The sequence below is a fragment of the Seriola lalandi genome, unplaced genomic scaffold (assembly GCF_002814215.2).
Source record: "Seriola lalandi dorsalis isolate HSWRI2012SDOR001 ecotype SW California unplaced genomic scaffold, Sedor1 jcf7180002054941, whole genome shotgun sequence".
Taxonomy (NCBI): domain Eukaryota; kingdom Metazoa; phylum Chordata; class Actinopteri; order Carangiformes; family Carangidae; genus Seriola; species Seriola lalandi.
The window spans coordinates 399,338-416,361 of NW_019525492.1; the positions used below are offsets into that span (position 1 = coordinate 399,338).

Below are 17,024 nucleotides of genomic sequence, written 5' to 3' on the forward strand. Positions count from 1 at the left end.
GCAGCAGTGTTAGCTGTTGCACCTCTGCTGCTCTGCTCTTCCTGTCAGGAGTTGGATGTTTTCTTTTTTGTTTTGTTTTTTTCCTTCCATCTTGTGTATGTGAACGTGTGAAACAAGTCAGTGACACACTCTGGGTTAAAAGGTGTCTCTCCCTGTGGAGTCGCCCACACTAACATCTGTGTCTCTCACCGTGACACACGAAATCCTCCTGCGTGCGTTTCAAGGTAAACCAGGTTTTGGAAAGGAAACAGGTGAGGAAAGTGTTTGTTTGTCACCATCTATCAATCTGCATCCTTGTAATCCTGGAAAGCACTTAATACTGATGAAATATTCGGCGCTGGCTCCCGGGGGTCCCTGTTTGTTTACTATGTGTGCAAATATGTTTTGATAAGCGTCGTGTCAGAAGTTCTCCTCGTCAGATTAGAGAAACACACAGAGTGGCTCATTAACTATTTAACAGGCAGATTGGAATGTTTCTGGGACATGCATTCATTTACCAGTGTGTGTGTGTGTGTGTGTGTGTGTGTGTGTGTGTGTTTCGGGGGTTTTCCTGCACAAACAGAAGGAAGTGATCTGGAAACTCTGCGCGTTGTTTATCTTACGGCCTCGATCAACATACATTAGAATCAATATTAGAATCAAATTCCATTGAAACGACTGTTTCCTGAATAACTTTTATTTGCTAACTTCCCTCCGTTACTGCTGCTCCAGTGAAAAACGTGATGAATTAAATTCAGACTTTCCATTTTCACAGGTCACAGGACAGAGTTTGAAAGATTTGTTTCGAAAAATCCGAAGTAAAGGTCGATGGATAGATCGATAGATAGATAGATAGATAGATAGATAGATAGATAGATAGATAGATGGATGGATGGATGGATAGATGGATGGATGGATGGATGGATGGATGGATAGATATGAGGAGACTACATCCAGTCGGGTAAATAGATTTTATATCATTACTGTTTATGTGTCATGTTCCCTTAGATTATCCACTATGAATCTTGTATTTAAACCATATAATTAATGAGAGCACTATAATGAAAGGCTACAATCTTACATAATAAACATGATGGGTTTAATTCTGATTAACTTTTCATTTAGTAAATTGCTCAGAGTTTCTTTTTTGAATTTTAAGAATTATTTTCCTTGACCTTTCACATCAACAAAAGCTCTTTGGGAAAACAGCAATTTTTAATAAAAAATGAGATTTTGTTTCATCCACAAAAGAAATAAAATGCAGCATTTTCCATCTTCCAGACTGTCTTATTTGTAGATGTAAAGCAAAGGAGGCAGGAAAATCCTGTGTTTGCTTCTCGTGGTTGTTTCTCTGTGACACACATTAGACTCAGCAGGATCTGACGTGAGTCTTCAGATGAAACGTATCCAGATGTCACAGAGACATTATTATTGACATAATGCTTGAAATGCAGTATTACGGAGGGAAATGCGGCGGCAGACCTCCTCCCTGCTCCTTGTTGGTGTTTTGAGATCGGCGCTGACACACATCACAGTCAGCAGGATTGGAGGTTATATTCATAAATTTAAAAACGCATCTGTTGACTTTGCAGTGTGAGACTGAGAAATTACAAAATGAGGTGACACGGTGCTGACACGACACAACGCTGCGTTACCATTATTATAATATTTGCTTACCATCACAGAACATGATGTCGTCCCGTGTTCAGTCGAGTTTAATGGAAATCAGGATTCAAGCCTCCGTCAGGACGTGATGTTAGCTGCAGCTGCTGAGGGTGGACGCTGTTTATATCTGATTATATCTGTTAGCAGTGGTACTGTAGCGGTAGCAGTAGTAGCAGAAGTATTAGCAGTGGTAATGTAGCAGTAGTAGCAGAAGTATTAGCAGTGGTAATGTAGCAGTAGTAGCAGAAGTATTAGCAGTGGTACTGTAGCAGTAGCAGTAGTAGCAGAAGTATTAGCAGTGGTAATGTAGCAGTAGTAGCAGAAGTATTAGCAGTGGTAATGTAGCAGTAGCAGTAGTAGCAGAAGTATTAGCAGTGGTAATGTAGCAGTAGTAGCAGAAGTATTAGCAGTGGTACTGTAGCGGTAGCAGTAGTATCAGAAGTATTAGCAGTGGTAATGTAGCAGTAGTAGCAGAAGTATTAGCAGTGGTAATGTAGCGGTAGCAGTAGTAGCAGAAGTACTTGCAGTGGTACTGTAGCGGTAGCAGTAGTAGTAGAAGTACTAACAGTAGTAAAATTAGCAGTGGTGCTGTAGCAGTAGTAGTAGAAGTACTCAGTGATACTGTAGCAGTAGTACTTTAGCAGTAGCAGTACAGGTAATTGTAGTCCAAGAAACATTAGCAGTAGATGTACTAGCTATAGTACAAGTAGCAATAACAGCAGAAGCCATGCCAGTCTCAGAAGTAGTAGTTCAATTAGTGTCAGTTGCAGTAATAGAAGTATTAATACCAGTCGAACTAGTGTAGCCATAGTAAGAGTACCCAGTAGTGGCAGTACCAGTAGTACCTTTTGTACCGATGGCCTTATCAGTGTCAGTATCTCTATCTTGAGTACTAGCAGTAGAAGTAATAGGTGTGGTATATGTAACAGTGGCAGTACCAGTAGTACTAGTGGTATTTCAGCCTCTGTTTGACTGTCTCTCTTCCCTCCCAGATTTCCTTCGAGAGGACACTCCAGTAGGGACTAGTTTCCTCCGAGCGGCGGCACACGATGACGACCAGGGGAGCAATGCGGCCATCACATACTCGCTGTCCAATCAGAAGCCAGCATACCTGCACATCAACCCCAGCACTGGCTGGATTTACGTCAACCACCCCATCTCACAGGTAAGAAACACAACTTCTTCACACCCCAGCAACATCTGGATCCTACCCAGAATCCAGCTGTGATCCCTGTCTGGATGCAAAGTGAGTGTAATCAAGTAAAGAAACAAAAAATATCTTCACTTTAAAACGTCCTCACTTCTCTGATATGTTGTCACTTTAATAAAAACGTCCATACTTTCCAAAAAATTTCCTCATTTTCCAAAACATCCAGGTTTCAAAAACTTTTCCAAAAAAGAAAAAGAAAAAAAAAAACATCCCCACGTTCTAAATAAATTCTCAAGGTCTAAAACACAAATGCGGTCCTCACAAAGACAGAAGCACAAGAACACACACACGTAATATATTCTTGCCTGTCTCAATTCTCATGTCGCTCCGTTGATAAAATCTCGATACATAAATAAACATGGAGGCAGAGAGCAGTGCTGTTTAATAACAGCTAACATGTTTGGTATTCATCCACTGAGTGTTGGTGTGTGTATGTTCTTGTAGCTTTAGGTGAGTTTTTGTGTATTTTTGCGTACAGTATGTTCACAGGATGTGCTGTGTGAGTGTATGTGTGTGTAGCTCTGGGCTTCATGGCTTCATGCTAAAACTTCTTTCCTATCATTCATCTTTTTTTTCCCCCCTACGGTCTCCATTTCATTTCTGTTGTGCCATGTCTGTACGACGTGTTTGCAAGTAATAATGGAAACAGAGAGATGACACCAGGGAGAGAAGTGATGAAGAAATATACAGAGACAGACAGAGGAGGTCGATCTACAGGTCCTGTGGCCGGAAGAAGTGTCTACGTTATTTTATATTAAGACAAGTTCAGACAAAAAGATCATCCCCTGTTTTACTAGTAGAAATCCCTTTTAAGAAGATTTAGTCAATGATTTTGTTTATTTTATCGTGCAACTTTAGTTATGGTATCTTTTCATTGAAACTGAAATATTGTTGAGTGCAAACTATACAATGAAAGAGGGTGTCTGTTCTCAAAACTAAAGTTAAAGGTAAAATGATAACTAAACCACCACACCAAATAAAATAATAAACTCTATATTGATGTCAAAATGTATCTCTACAACAACTAATCCTCCATTCACCAGTGTTTGCTAACATTAGATCATATATGACATTTTATATCGGTAATGAAATGACAAGCTAACACTAGAAATGAAAGGGCGCGCTATCAGCTAGCTAACATTAGTTAGCTAAAGTGAGAAACTAGCTAACATTAACTAGCTAAACTTTAACCTAAGGCTAAAGTGAGAAACTAGCTAACATTAGTTAGCTAAAGTGAGAAACTAGCAAACATTAACTAGCTAAACTGTAACCTAAGGCTAAAGTGAGAAACTAGCTAACATTAGCATTCATCTGTTGAGACTTGACACAATCTAATTTGGAAACTCTGAAGATAAGAAAGTAAAGTGTATTAAACAAGCTAGATAGTTAGCTACTGTTACTGACTACTGAATGTTTTTATGTGTTGAATTCAAAATTGTTTTAACTTAACAGTTGCATGAATAACAATGGAAGAATTTGCTTCAGTGTCTCCAAAACATTCATGTAAATATCAGGTTGTGGTTTCAGTCTTCTTGATTGTATTGTAGAAGATTTTATTCCACAAAGTAAAAAGAAAGTCAGAGGAAGAGCAGGAGAGAAATGGATGAAGGGATGTAGACAGACAGAGGTGGAGGTTGCACCACCTCAGTGAAACATTAATGTTGGGTTCCTCCTGGATGAAAGGTTGATGGAGCTGATGATGGACTGGGACAGATAGAGAACAGGCTGTATGTCCTGGTTTGTGGTGGTGGTTTACATTTAGTTCATTAAATATGTTGCTCTGCTTTAAAAATTAATGTGTTAGATACGACTGAAGTTGTTTTTAAACTTTTTTCCACTGCTCTCTGCCAGTGTTTTTTCCCCTCAGATGACAGGAAGCTGCTCAGGTCTTCCTGTTCTTGGACTCAGTTCTGTGCAGAATCGGCTTTTCCACTGAACTCACTGAGTTTTGGTCCAAATTATTTTGCTTCTCTCATCTTTCCATTGTCTTGCTGGAAAATCAGGCCATGGACTTCACCTCCTTCAGCATTGTTCTTTTTTGGTTGAAACTCAGCCCGTTTGCAGCAGAGGAGGAAGTCTTCAGATTATTTACTTAAGTAAATATAGTTAAATATAGCTCTTTTAATTTGGAAAATTGGCCCCCGTGATTATTGGATTAATAAATGTATGTATGAAGTATCTTTGTGCTGCTGTAGTTTATCAAGATGAAGCTAATTTTAACAATTTTACATAGGCTAATCTCAGGGAGGGAACTAATTAATAAGTTTAATTAAGTAATTAATACCTCAAATATAGTGACGTAGCACAAGTAGCTCAAATCTGTATTTATATATAGTAGTTGTGTAGTTACTTAGTTATTTTCCACCTCTGCCCACATGGACATACTTACTAAAAGGTAAAAAACGAGTTAGTTTGAAAATTTGACACTAATTAGCAAAAGTTTTTGGATTAAATATACTTAACCTAATATACTGTGCATGTACAGTAAAGTGGGGAGAGTGTGCACCCAGCTGCTGCGCTCACATGTGCAGTAAAGTGATATTTATGCATGCACTGAATGATAAATGATAAATGATCTGATGCACTTGTGCAGATAATGACAGCACAGTCACAGGGTCATGAGGTCAGAGGTCACGAGGTCGAGGTCATATTTCCAGTGGCAGCAGCTGTTGTGTTGTTTCCAATGTGAGAAGCATAAAAGTTGCATCAAACAGACTGTTGTGTTAAAAGTTTGATGATCTTCTGTGTGTTTTCGTCTTTGTACAAAGTCAAACTGAAAATTCAAAATCTTTCTCTGACTGTTCTTCTTCTTCTGTGACTGTCGTCGTCTCTCTGTTCTTCTTCTTTGCCTCTCACTGCCACTGATCTTTTAAATGACACTTCAGTCAATTATTTAGCAAAGGCAGATCCCCCCCCCCTTCCTGTATTTGCTTTTTATGAACAAACCACAAGATCAACATTTTAACATTTTTCTTTTTCTCTCTGCTCGAATATTTATTTGTTTTACGAATGTTTAAAAGCCCGTCCTTTTAAAGTCCTCAAATAACCACATACCACATGGTCATTATAATTGGATGACAAAAGACATGATAAAATGATAAGTAACAAGTCCACTAAGTTTTAGAAGCAAACTTTAAGAATAAAGAAAATCCTGTCTTTAAAATCGCTCCTGCAGTGTTATTAAAGCGATGAAACGTCTCTGGACAGATCTTCTCTGCAGGATTACAGTTTGTGATTCAAAGGTCTGAACCAGCAGCTCTGAATGAACAGCTGCAGTTTGTTAGATGACATGTTGTCCTTCCCTGCAGACGTCCAGGATCAACCAGCAGATCGTGGCCTCAGACGGAGGGAACCGCAGCAGCTCCGTGGAGCTGACCGTCATCATCACCAACGTCCACAACCAGCCGCCGCACTGGGAGCAGCCCGAGTACTGGGTCACCGTCCCGGAGAACACCGTCCGAGACGCCAAGATCGTGGTGAGTGAGAGGAAAGCGTCTCCAGTGAGAGCGAGTCAGCGTCTGACTCCGCCTACCTCCAGGATGATTGCATACGCTCATCCACATGTCACTCAAAGAGGCCACGCCCTCAATCCTCCATAACTTTAGTCCTTAATAAAATGTGAACAGGTGAGTTATATAAACAGGTGTCACGAAGGAGGAAATTAGCTGAGGCTCACACTTCTTCTTCTTCTGATCATTATAAGTAGCTCTAAGATGTGAAAAGGCCACATGTGACACGGGCGAGAGAGGACACGTAAAGAGAGGAATATTTAGAGCCAGACCTCCTTCTCCTTCGTTTACATCCTCTCTTCACTTCTACACAGAGCACCCCGAGGAGTCTGGAAATACTCTTTCTTCTTCTTCTTCTCCTCCTCCTCCTCCTCCATCCCTCTCTCTCTCTCTGTGTCAGCACGTTTAGCCGAGTGCTTCCAAACATTTTCTGCCGAGCAAACAACAATCCTGCCACCAGAGTCTGTCTCACCTGACTGGCTCCAACCAACACACAAACACACACACACAAACACACACACACACACACACACACACACACACACACACACAGGGATTGCCTCTATACCTCTGGTGCTTTTTCTCTCTTTTGATCCCTCCATCCTAATTTGCTCTCTTTTCCTAAGCCGCTGGTTTAGAAGGTGGAGGAGTTTTTACCCTCCAGCTGCTCGATTTCATGGAGGTTAGTCAGTTTTCTAAACGTTGTAGCGTGTGTGTGTGTGTGTGTGTGTGTGTGTGTGTGTGTGTGTGTGTAATCCTGTGTAAGCTGGTGTGTGTTTACACGTGTGAACCTGCTGCTGTATTTAATCTTTCCCTCCTCCTCCTTTATGACCCCACATTATTTCGGAAAAGACTGAAAATGATGACGATGATAACAATGATGATGATGATGCTGATGATGATGATGATGATTGGAGGTTGTCACACCCACAGCTCGTTCTGTCAGAGGTGATTGACAGGAGAGAGAGATAATTACACCTGCTGTCAGGGCGTCACAATGGACTCTCATCACCTCCGAAAAACAGACACTTGATTACTGTGTTTAACTTGACAGAGGCTGCAGGAGGGAGGGGGAGACGGTGGGAGGAGGGGGAGGGAGAGAGGGGGAGTCAGATGTAGGAAAGATTGTGTCTGTTAATCAGTATGAGTGTCAGCAGTTAACAAGACTCTGGCGATCATTAGAGATAAATTTGGTGAAGTGGGAAATATTTTTCCAAGTTTTGGTGAATAATGAGAATAAAACAGTTAATTTTCTTCTTCATGTGCAGATTTGTTACTTCATCACCATGAACACACACACACACACTGTAGTTTATTTAGCCTCAGTCCCACACACACCGTCCTGCTGCCTCAAATACTCAGGAGAGCAACGAATGTGGATTAATCCGCCGCTAAAAATAGTCCCACACGAATTCACTAGTTCCTCCAGTTTGTTTCAGTTAAAACTGCAGGAAGCAGAGAAACATGTTTAATATGTTCAGTTTAGTCACCTGTGGACGTTATGGATGAACATGTGACACTTCTCCAAACAGACGACCTGCACAAATCATTCAAAATGGCAGTAATATGTCCTCCCCCTCCTCCTCCTCCTCTTCCTCCTCCTCCCTCTCCTCTGCTGTGTTAATTGCACTGAGGAGGAACTGTTGTTTTAAATTTAGCAGCGTTAATAAGGTCTGTTAATTACATTGTTAACGAGGTAGAGGGTGTGTGTGTGTGCGTGCGTGTGTGTGTGCGTGTGCAGTCATCTCCTGCTTTCATGTGAGTAAGTTTCATGTTATAATAGTCTGATCATCAGCTGACTTCCTGCTGTTGATGTTTTCTCTGTCACACAGACACACAAAAGAAAATGTAACTCATTTGGCTTTTAAAAATATTTTCTTCTTCTCTCCTTTAAATCCCAGAAAAACCTGCGGCGATGCAATACAGTTTTAAAATTGGTTTCAATAATCTAAAGATGAATTAGTGTGGTGTATTTGTTTTAATCATGGCAGGACCCTCCTGTGGCGGAGGAGTAATATCTCCCACATTTCATCACATCTTACCAAGAAAAATATAATGAATCCATCATACAACCAACTGTTCGTCTGCTGTGAACTGAGAAGAGCCTCTAACAGCCGTGTGTGTTGTGACTGTTGTCTGTCAACGGAGAAGACACAAGTATTGTGCAGTGTAACGGAGGCTGTAACAGGGAGACAGTCAGGGTGGGAGGATGGGTCAACAGAAAGACTTTGACGTATAAACAGGGTGTCTGTCTTAAAAACATTTAAAAATCTGAATTTTAGACCTAGAAAGGTCTTAAAAACGTCAAGGTTTTACTTACTAGATCTTAAATGTTAACGTTTATTTAACTCTGCTTCTGTCACACTTCAAAATGTTTTTTTGGGGGGGCAAAAATGTTAATCCCTTTTTCTCTCTCACACAGTTTTGTAAATGTGAATAAATTCATTTAGTTTGCAAATAATTGTAGGATTTCAATTTTCTTTTACATCCTTTCTACTTTTTTATCAGTGTGGACGTGACATTGGTCTTAAATCTCATTCATAATGGTCCTAAAAAGTCTTAAACTTGTTGAAACCTGCAGAAACCCTGATAAGACCAGAGTCACTGCGGATTCATGCCTCAATATGCAGACGCATATTGAGGCTGATTCTCTCCATCAGGATGATAAAGCCGCGTGTTCACATGGTTCACAAATTTCACTCATTGAGAAAATGTTCTCATGTGCACGAGCCTCATTTCCACTCGCGGTCAATCAATCAGTTTGAATAAGAAAACACAGTCTGTGCCACACGTGATCAGACACGGAGAAGAGAGACGAAAACCAACTCCAGACTTAAAGATTAAAGAGTCAAGAACCAAAAAAATAACTTTTAATATTAATCTGATGTTTCAGTGTCTAACATGCACTGCTATCACAGGTGTGTTACCTGGAGCGCCTTCAGCGGGAAGGCCTGTCTGCTGCAGCTGCTGCAGTGTGATCAGAGTCAGCAGCCTTAATGCAGCAACACTCCTCGTGTGTTAGACCTTTAATGAAGCGGATGCTAACCGTTAGCACGCGAGGCTGACACAACGATCTGCGTCCCAGCTGCTGATTCACACTCGGCACCGGGCCGCACCAGCTGAGAGCGACCCGCCGCGAGATCTCCGCAGGCGTTAATCCGTGTGTGAGAAGGCGGCAGACAGCGATCGGCCCAGCTCCGGCGCACTGCACCGATGTCTAATGAGATGATTTGTCATTAGCGCTTGATTCCGCGCGCTCCGCTGCCTCGCGCCCCCCCCGCTGCGAGGAGGCACGTCCGCGCGCTCCGCTTCCCCGAGGAGGAGGGTCGGAGTGTCCTGACGCGACCCCTCACCTGCAGACCGGACGTCAGCTCTCATCCAGATTACAGTTATAATAAGAAAGATGATAATATGCGGACGCGTCACTGAGCTCATAGACGCACGTTCCCTCTGAAAGATATTCAGTCGTGTTACTCTGAACTCTGATGTTGGCGTGTCATTGTGTTCCCGCGTGTTCATGAGAGTGGGTTGGCCTCCTAACACGCTGAGGGGGGGGTGGGGTGGGGTGGGGGTGCTGAGAGGGTTTTGGTGTTGGAAGTGGCCGACAGCGTTTCTCACTCAGTGTTTCTGTGAGGGAACATGTTACCTCTGCTGGAAACCTCCACAACGACTGGAGTTGTTGGAAGGTGATTTTTTTTTTTTTTTTTCCATTTTAACAGTTTCCCTCAGCTTCCTGTCTTTGTGCTAAGCTAGGCTAACCGTGTCCTGGACCTAAGATGTCAAATTATTTCACATTTAAAGCTCAATGTTTTCTTCTTCTGTGTTTTATTTGAAGTGTTGATCCATCAGAAGATATAAAAACCATCTCAGTGTAGTTTCACATCTCCTCTCTCAGGCTTCTCTCTGGAGCTCTAGTAACAACAGGTCGGTGAGCCAATCAGAAGAGAGGAGGCTCTGAGCTTCTCTTCTGATTGGCTGACTGTTTTCTGAGTGATCCAATAAAAATATAGCAGATTTCAGGTAAAAACACTCAGAGAAACCAAATCCTGTAAAGGTTTGGATGGTGGGTCCAGGTGGGCGGGGCTTGGTGACTGCTTTGTTGTGACATCACAAAGTTCCAGAAGTCCTGACGGCTGGTTTTAAGGCTCAGTTTCTGTAACTGAGGGCGTGGCCTCTTTGAGTGACAGGTGCGTGAGCGTATGCACTGAAGTCTTAGCTGCACTCATGCCCCTCCTCTTTGCTCATTTTTGGATTAGCTGGGAGTTAGGGGGCGGAGTCAGACACTGCCAAGATGGCGACCGTGGAGCAGCTCACTCTGAGCTTCAGACACCTGTGGGTGACGCCCATCTTTAGTTACCATCTATGGTCGGACCTGGATCATTTCTGCTCTTCCAACAGTCTGAATTAAATGGCGTCAGATTAACGTGCAGAGTTCCTGTGCGACCATCTAAATATCTCATCTTCATATCTTCTGCACAAAGAAAATAAAATTTAATAAATTATGAAACACCACAACGGTGAATTTTAAGTTGCTGAGGAGATTCGTCTCAGATCAGACCAGAGTTATATTATCACTTTTCATTCATGCTAACGACACGGATGCATGAATATATGCAGCAGAACACATCACATGTGAGCTCAGGGATTAAACCTTACTCATCCGGAGTGTGTGTTGGATATAATAAGAGCAGCTGCAGGATCTGCTCTCTAATAAAGTTAAATGATGAAACTGATGTGAAAACGCATCGAGGCCGAGCGTCCCTTGCGCTCGCCGTGGTCATTAAGACTTCAACAAGTTTCAGAATCCATCAGTGAGAGTTTCATTCCTCTGTATCACGACATTTTTACCTCACCTCTTTGTCTCACACACACACACACACACACAAACACACACACACACACACACACACACACACACACACACACCACGTGCTGATATAACACAAGCAGCTCTCTCCATAGATGTAACAGGTAGATGAAGCAGCGTCATGTAACAAAAACACACTCAATGAAAAATGTGAAACAATCAGATGCATTGTGGGTAATAATGGAGTGTGTTATTGTGAAGAATAATCCTGAAGATTTTGTTTTAAAATCTCTTCTTTTTTTTTGTTTCCACTTGTGGTGAAAATATTGTGTGTGTGTGTGTGTGTGTGTGTGTGTGTGTGTGTGTGTGTGTGTGTACAGGTCATATTCTTATACTCAGTAAAGGGAGGCAGCATCACTCAGCCTCAGAAAACATAATCATTGCCTGGCGAAGTTGAGAGCTTGTGGTCAGGAAGGACAAGAGCCTTAAAAGCTATCTTACACACACACGCACGCACACACACACACACACACACACACACACACACACACTCAGTCTGTAAGGTCAGCTTAATCTACTGCCAAGAGAATAACATGAGTCTTAAAAGCTCTGCTGCTGGTAGATGTACAGGTCAGGACAACACACACACACACACACACACACACACACACACACACACACACACACACACACATACACATATATACACAGCGAGATCCAAACACATATTTTTTATCAAATTGACACGATGAAAAACATCAGCAAAGCAGAAACTGAACCTTTTTAGGTCATAGAAAGTCCTGCACTGCTTCTTGTCCATAGAAGGACTTAACCGGACTGGACCGGACTGAACCGGACTGAACCAGACTGGACCGGACTGAAACGGACTGAACCGGACCGGACTGAACTGCAGCTTCGACCGTTCAGACATCGGACTCTTTGAAATGTAGTGGTGTATTTCTGCGTGTCATATTTCTGCGGAGTGTTTTGGTTCCTGGGTCTGAAAGCTGCTGGAGTGTCGGAGCTGTTATTAAAATGAACGAGCTCGGCGCCGTACATCAAGAACATGATGTCATGGTCGGACCAGGACCGAGTCCACTTCACATTCTTGTTGTCGTCTCAGAAACGGAGAATAATCTTCTGTATACACTTGAAGCCTGAGTGGAATATACAGAGGGAGGAGGTGCCGAATGTTTGGACCCACTTTACTTATTTACTTTACTATCACTCCACATTCAGTGATTAATATCCACAATCCACCTCTTCACCAACTTGTAAAAAGATGATTTTGTTTGACTGAACAAACCTAAATACACAGTGAAGTAGAATGGCGCTCAGTAGAGCACATACCTCCGCCAAAGCCATACAAACTGTACAAACACACAGATCAGCACCATAAATATGTCTGATTGTTTTCACGTCAAGATCCAAAAACATTTCTTCAGAAACTGACGAAAATGTTGAAAAATGTCTCAATCTCTCAATTTATAGAAAAAAGTCCCTTTAATCATTGATTGGCCGACTGTTTTCTGAGCGATCCAATAAAAATTATAGCAGATTTCAGGTAAAAACACTGTCTGTCGGCCTCTCCCTGCTATTGACGAACAGGAAGTGTTGAGAAACGCCATGACGCTTTAAACACACACACACACACACACACACACACACAAACACACAGACGGGCGTGATTGCCTCTAACTCTCTCCACCTCACTCTCTCTCTCCCATCAGACCATCAAAGCGACGTCTCCGCTCGGTGACCCCCGGGTGACCTACAACCTGGAGGAGGGCCAGGTGCCGGAGACCAACATGCCAGTGCGGTTCTACATCAAGCCGAACCGGGCGGACGGCTCAGCATCCATCCTGGTGGCCGAGAACCTCGACTACGAGACGACCCGCTTCTTCACACTCAGGGTACGGGTGCAGAACGTCGCCGCCGTGCCGCTGGCGTCCTTCACCACCGTCTACATCAACGTGACAGGTGAGGGAGGGTGTGTGTGTGTGTGTGTGTGTGTGTGTGTTCTCTTCTTTCGTTGTTAGGATCTATTTGAGTTTTACATCTTTACTACACAGAGGAAGTCGTCAAGGTAACAGATTCAGGGTGGATCACATGTGATGTCACACTGTTCTGATAAAACATATTAGCCACTCGAATATTCAAGATGGCCGACATTTCTGGCAATTTTTATTTTTATTTTTTACAATAAATTAACGCACAATTTTCCCACATGAACGATCTACAGATGTCAAATCAAACAAATAATAATAATAATAATGATGATAGTGAGCAATAAATAATTATAGTTAAATTAATACACATAAGTCCAAATTAATTATTTAAAATAATATTTAGTTAACAGTAAGAATTGTGTAATTTGAAAAACATTGGATTCAATCGCAAAAAAAACTGGTAAAAACTCTGCAGTAAGATATGTCTTTCCTGTGCCAGAAATGGCGGCCATCTTGGAAAATGGAAGCCTTTTAAAATTTTGAGAGAACGGATGAACATACCACATCACAGGTACAGTCAGGTGATCCAAAGTCGGAATAATAAAAGCCTTTAACACTGTTGTCGATAAGAGTTTGTGTGGAGGGAAAGAGTCGACCAGGGAGCGACAGGAAGTCAGCTGTAATGAGCGGCGCTGCTGGAAAATGACGAGAGCGACGAAGTGTTCGTCTGCGGTAGTAAAAAAACAAAACAAAAACAAAACAAAAAACAAGACGGCAGCAGCAGCAGCTGGTGGCGCCAGCTCCACGCCGCCTCCTTTCAACAGTGACTCATTTTCCAATCAGCGTCTGTAGGCGGGAGGAGAGAGGGAACGAGGAGAAAACACTTCCTGACTTTGATTGGCTTTGAACAAACCCACATCGGACGCTGTAATTGGCTTAGTGGAGCTTGAAAGTGAGCTGACAAGCTGCTTTGTGGACTCTTCAGGGTGTTTGGGGGATAATTCCTCACTAATAAGTCAGTTTTCATTTAGCGAGTGGAGACGCAGTCCAACTCCACGTTATGACGGACTGCAGCTCTCAGACTGGAGATGATATTTACTCTTTAATCTTCTTCACTGGTGGAAATGTTGCAGAAAGCACAAACTTTTCTCCGTCTTTCTTTCTTTCTTTCTTTCTTTCTTTCTTTCCCTCCTTCTCTTTGTCTGTCTGTTTATTTCTTGCCTTTCTCTGTCTGTCAGTTTTTAATCCAGTTTAATCAGCTTTCATGGACGTGAGAGACGGTTTGTGTTCTGCTGCCAGATCCTCCAACAACAAGAAACAAAAAAGACAAATTTAGAAAAAAAATAACATGTTTTTTTTTTTAATTATTCTTTTCTTTTTTTCTTTTTTTTTCTTTCTGTCCTCCAGACGTGAACGACAACGTTCCTTTCTTCCTGTCGTCCACCTACGAGGCCACGGTTCCCGAGGGAGCGGAGATCGGCACGTCGGTGGCTCAGGTGTCGGCCACAGACCTGGACTCAGGTCTCCACGGGATGGTGAGAAACACCCACACCTGCACTCATCACTCGTTTACTTCCTGCTTCTTCTCCTGCCTCAGCTTCCTCTTCCTCTCCCTCTTCTTCCTCTCCTTCCTCTTTTTCTCTTTGCTATTCCTTTCCTTCCTCTTCCTTTTCCCCTCCTTCCTCTTCCTCTCCTTCCTCTTCTTCTCTTTGCTCTTCCTCTCCTTCCTCTTCCTCTCCTTCCTCTTCTTCTCCTTCCTCTTCCTCTCCTTCCTCTTCTTCTCTTTGCTCTTCCTCTCCTTCCTCTTCCTCTTCCTCTCCTTCCTCTTCCTCTCCTTCCTCTTCTTCTCTTTGCTCTTCTTCTCTTTGCTCTTCCTCTTCCTCTCCTTCCTCTTCCTCTTCCTCTTCCTCTCCTCAGATCCACTATGTGATCCTGAAGGACGAGAGCGGGGACTCTCAGTTCTTCAGCATCGACCCGCTCAGCGGCGTCATAGTCACCCGAGCGTCGTTCGACCGAGAGCAAAAAGCCTCGTACCTGATCGAGGTGCAGTCGCAGGACGGCTCTGAGTCGGCCCGACCGGGTCAACAGGGTCAACCCAACACAGGTAACACACACACACACACACACACACACACACAGATGATTGTTCAGATCTGTTGACTGATCGCTGTCGTTTCCATCAGACACGGCGTACGTCAGGATCTTCGTCACCGATGTCAACGACAACGCCCCGGCGTTCGCCCAGCCGGTGTACGAGGTGAGCGTGGAGGAGGACAAGGAGGTCGGCTTCGTCCTCATCACCGTCACCGCCAACGACGAGGATGAAGGTGAGGAAGAAGGTTTTTTTTTTGTCCCTTTCGTTGTCCCTCTCCTCTCCTCCTCTCCTGCTTCCTTTCTTCTCCCCTCCTCTTCTAACTCCTCTCTCTCTACTCTCCTCCTGTTCTGTCCTGTTTGCTCCTCGTCTTGTTTCCTCTCCTCTCCTTTTGTTCCCTTTTCCTCGTCTCCTCTCTGCTTCCTCTATTCCCCTTCTTTCCTTCCTTCCTTCCCCTCCCTTCCTCCCTTCCCCTAGTTTCCTCTCCTTGGTTCCTTTCATCTTCTCTCCTCCTCTCCTCTCTCGTCTCTTCCCCTCACTTCCTCTCTCCTCTAGATTCCTCTCCTCTCCTCTCTTCTCCTCCTCTCCCCCCTCCTCTCCTCCTCTCTTCTTCTCTTGCTGTCACAGCTCGTTAGCGAGTGCTGCTGCTCCCTTGAGGTTGACAGTTTTGATGTTTGTCTCTTTGTTTGTGTTTGTCCCTCATTCCTCTTCCTCCTCCGCTCTAAACCAATAAGCAGCAGGAGGCAAAAAAAAAAGAAGAAGAAGAAGTCAGACAACAACAACAAACCAGCCTCTCTCTCTCTCTCTCTCTCTCTCTCTCTCTCTCTCTCTTTCTTAATGACGTCTGTTGGCGTCGAGTCGAAGCCTCGGGGGTTTTCTACTCAGAGAGGAGAGTGACGTCTGATTATTTATTTTCCTTTTTTTTAATCTTTAACCTTTATTTTTCTTCCCTCCTACGTTCACACAGTCTGACACTCGGCTTCATATTCTGGTCTCGGATTCGTTTCCGACTCTCTCAGGAGATTCCCACAAACTTCCGCTCGTCGCTCGTCTCCCGTGGTCTCGTTCCTCCAAACTTTTCTCCCGTAGTTTGATCAGGTTTCTAAATGGAGCCGTTTACTCTGTTTGTTAAAGATAGAAACAAGGAGCAGCTTCAGTAACTAACTTCGGCCAAACTCTGAGAGCTTCGTCTCTCTCTCTCTCTCTCTCTCTCTCTCTCTCTCTCTCTCTGTCGGCTCTTTGTCCGACCCGGCAATAAAAGACAAATTAACGAGTATCGCTAATGACTCACTGGCATCATATTGCTCATACAGCGCGAGTAGGGTTACAGCAGGTAGTGTGATTTATGCTAATGAATCAGTGTAAACAGCAGGAGAGCAAACCACCAGCAGTGAGATCATTATCCCAAGGTGGCTAGTCTGAGTGCTAATTGTGTTCACACCAGATAAACAGATTAAATTAGCCACTTCTGTTGTGTTCTGTATTTGTAAGAGTTCGTTACCAAGTGAAAAAAGATACGTGCAGTGTGATGAGGTCACTGTTAAAGATCCATGTTTCTTCTTCTTCTGTGTTTTATTTGAAGTGTTGATCCATCAGAAGATATAAAAACCATCTCAGTGTAGTTTTACATCTCCTCTCTCAGGCTTCTCTCTGCAGCTCTAGTAACAACAGGTCGGTGAGCCAATCAGAAGAGAGGAGGCTCTGAGCCGCTCTTCTGATTGGCTGACTGTTTTCTGAGTGATCCAATAAAAATATAGTAGATTTCAGGTAAAAACACTCAGAGAAACCAAATCCTGTAAAGGTTTGAATGGTG

The 17,024-nt window shown here is 43.1% G+C and overlaps 1 protein-coding gene across 1 annotated transcript in view; it reads left to right on the forward strand.

The window, feature by feature from the left end:
• LOC111644716 (neural-cadherin) overlaps nucleotides 1–17,024 on the forward strand; it is a 123,985-nt gene that overhangs the window by 75,626 nt on the left and 31,335 nt on the right. The window contains exons 11-16 of the mRNA XM_023393678.2: nucleotides 2,637–2,809; nucleotides 6,163–6,330; nucleotides 12,901–13,150; nucleotides 14,527–14,654; nucleotides 15,037–15,223; nucleotides 15,303–15,446. Of these exons, the coding sequence (XP_023249446.2) occupies nucleotides 2,637–2,809; nucleotides 6,163–6,330; nucleotides 12,901–13,150; nucleotides 14,527–14,654; nucleotides 15,037–15,223; nucleotides 15,303–15,446 (1,050 nt within the window). The remainder of the gene's footprint in view (nucleotides 1–2,636; nucleotides 2,810–6,162; nucleotides 6,331–12,900; nucleotides 13,151–14,526; nucleotides 14,655–15,036; nucleotides 15,224–15,302; nucleotides 15,447–17,024) is intronic.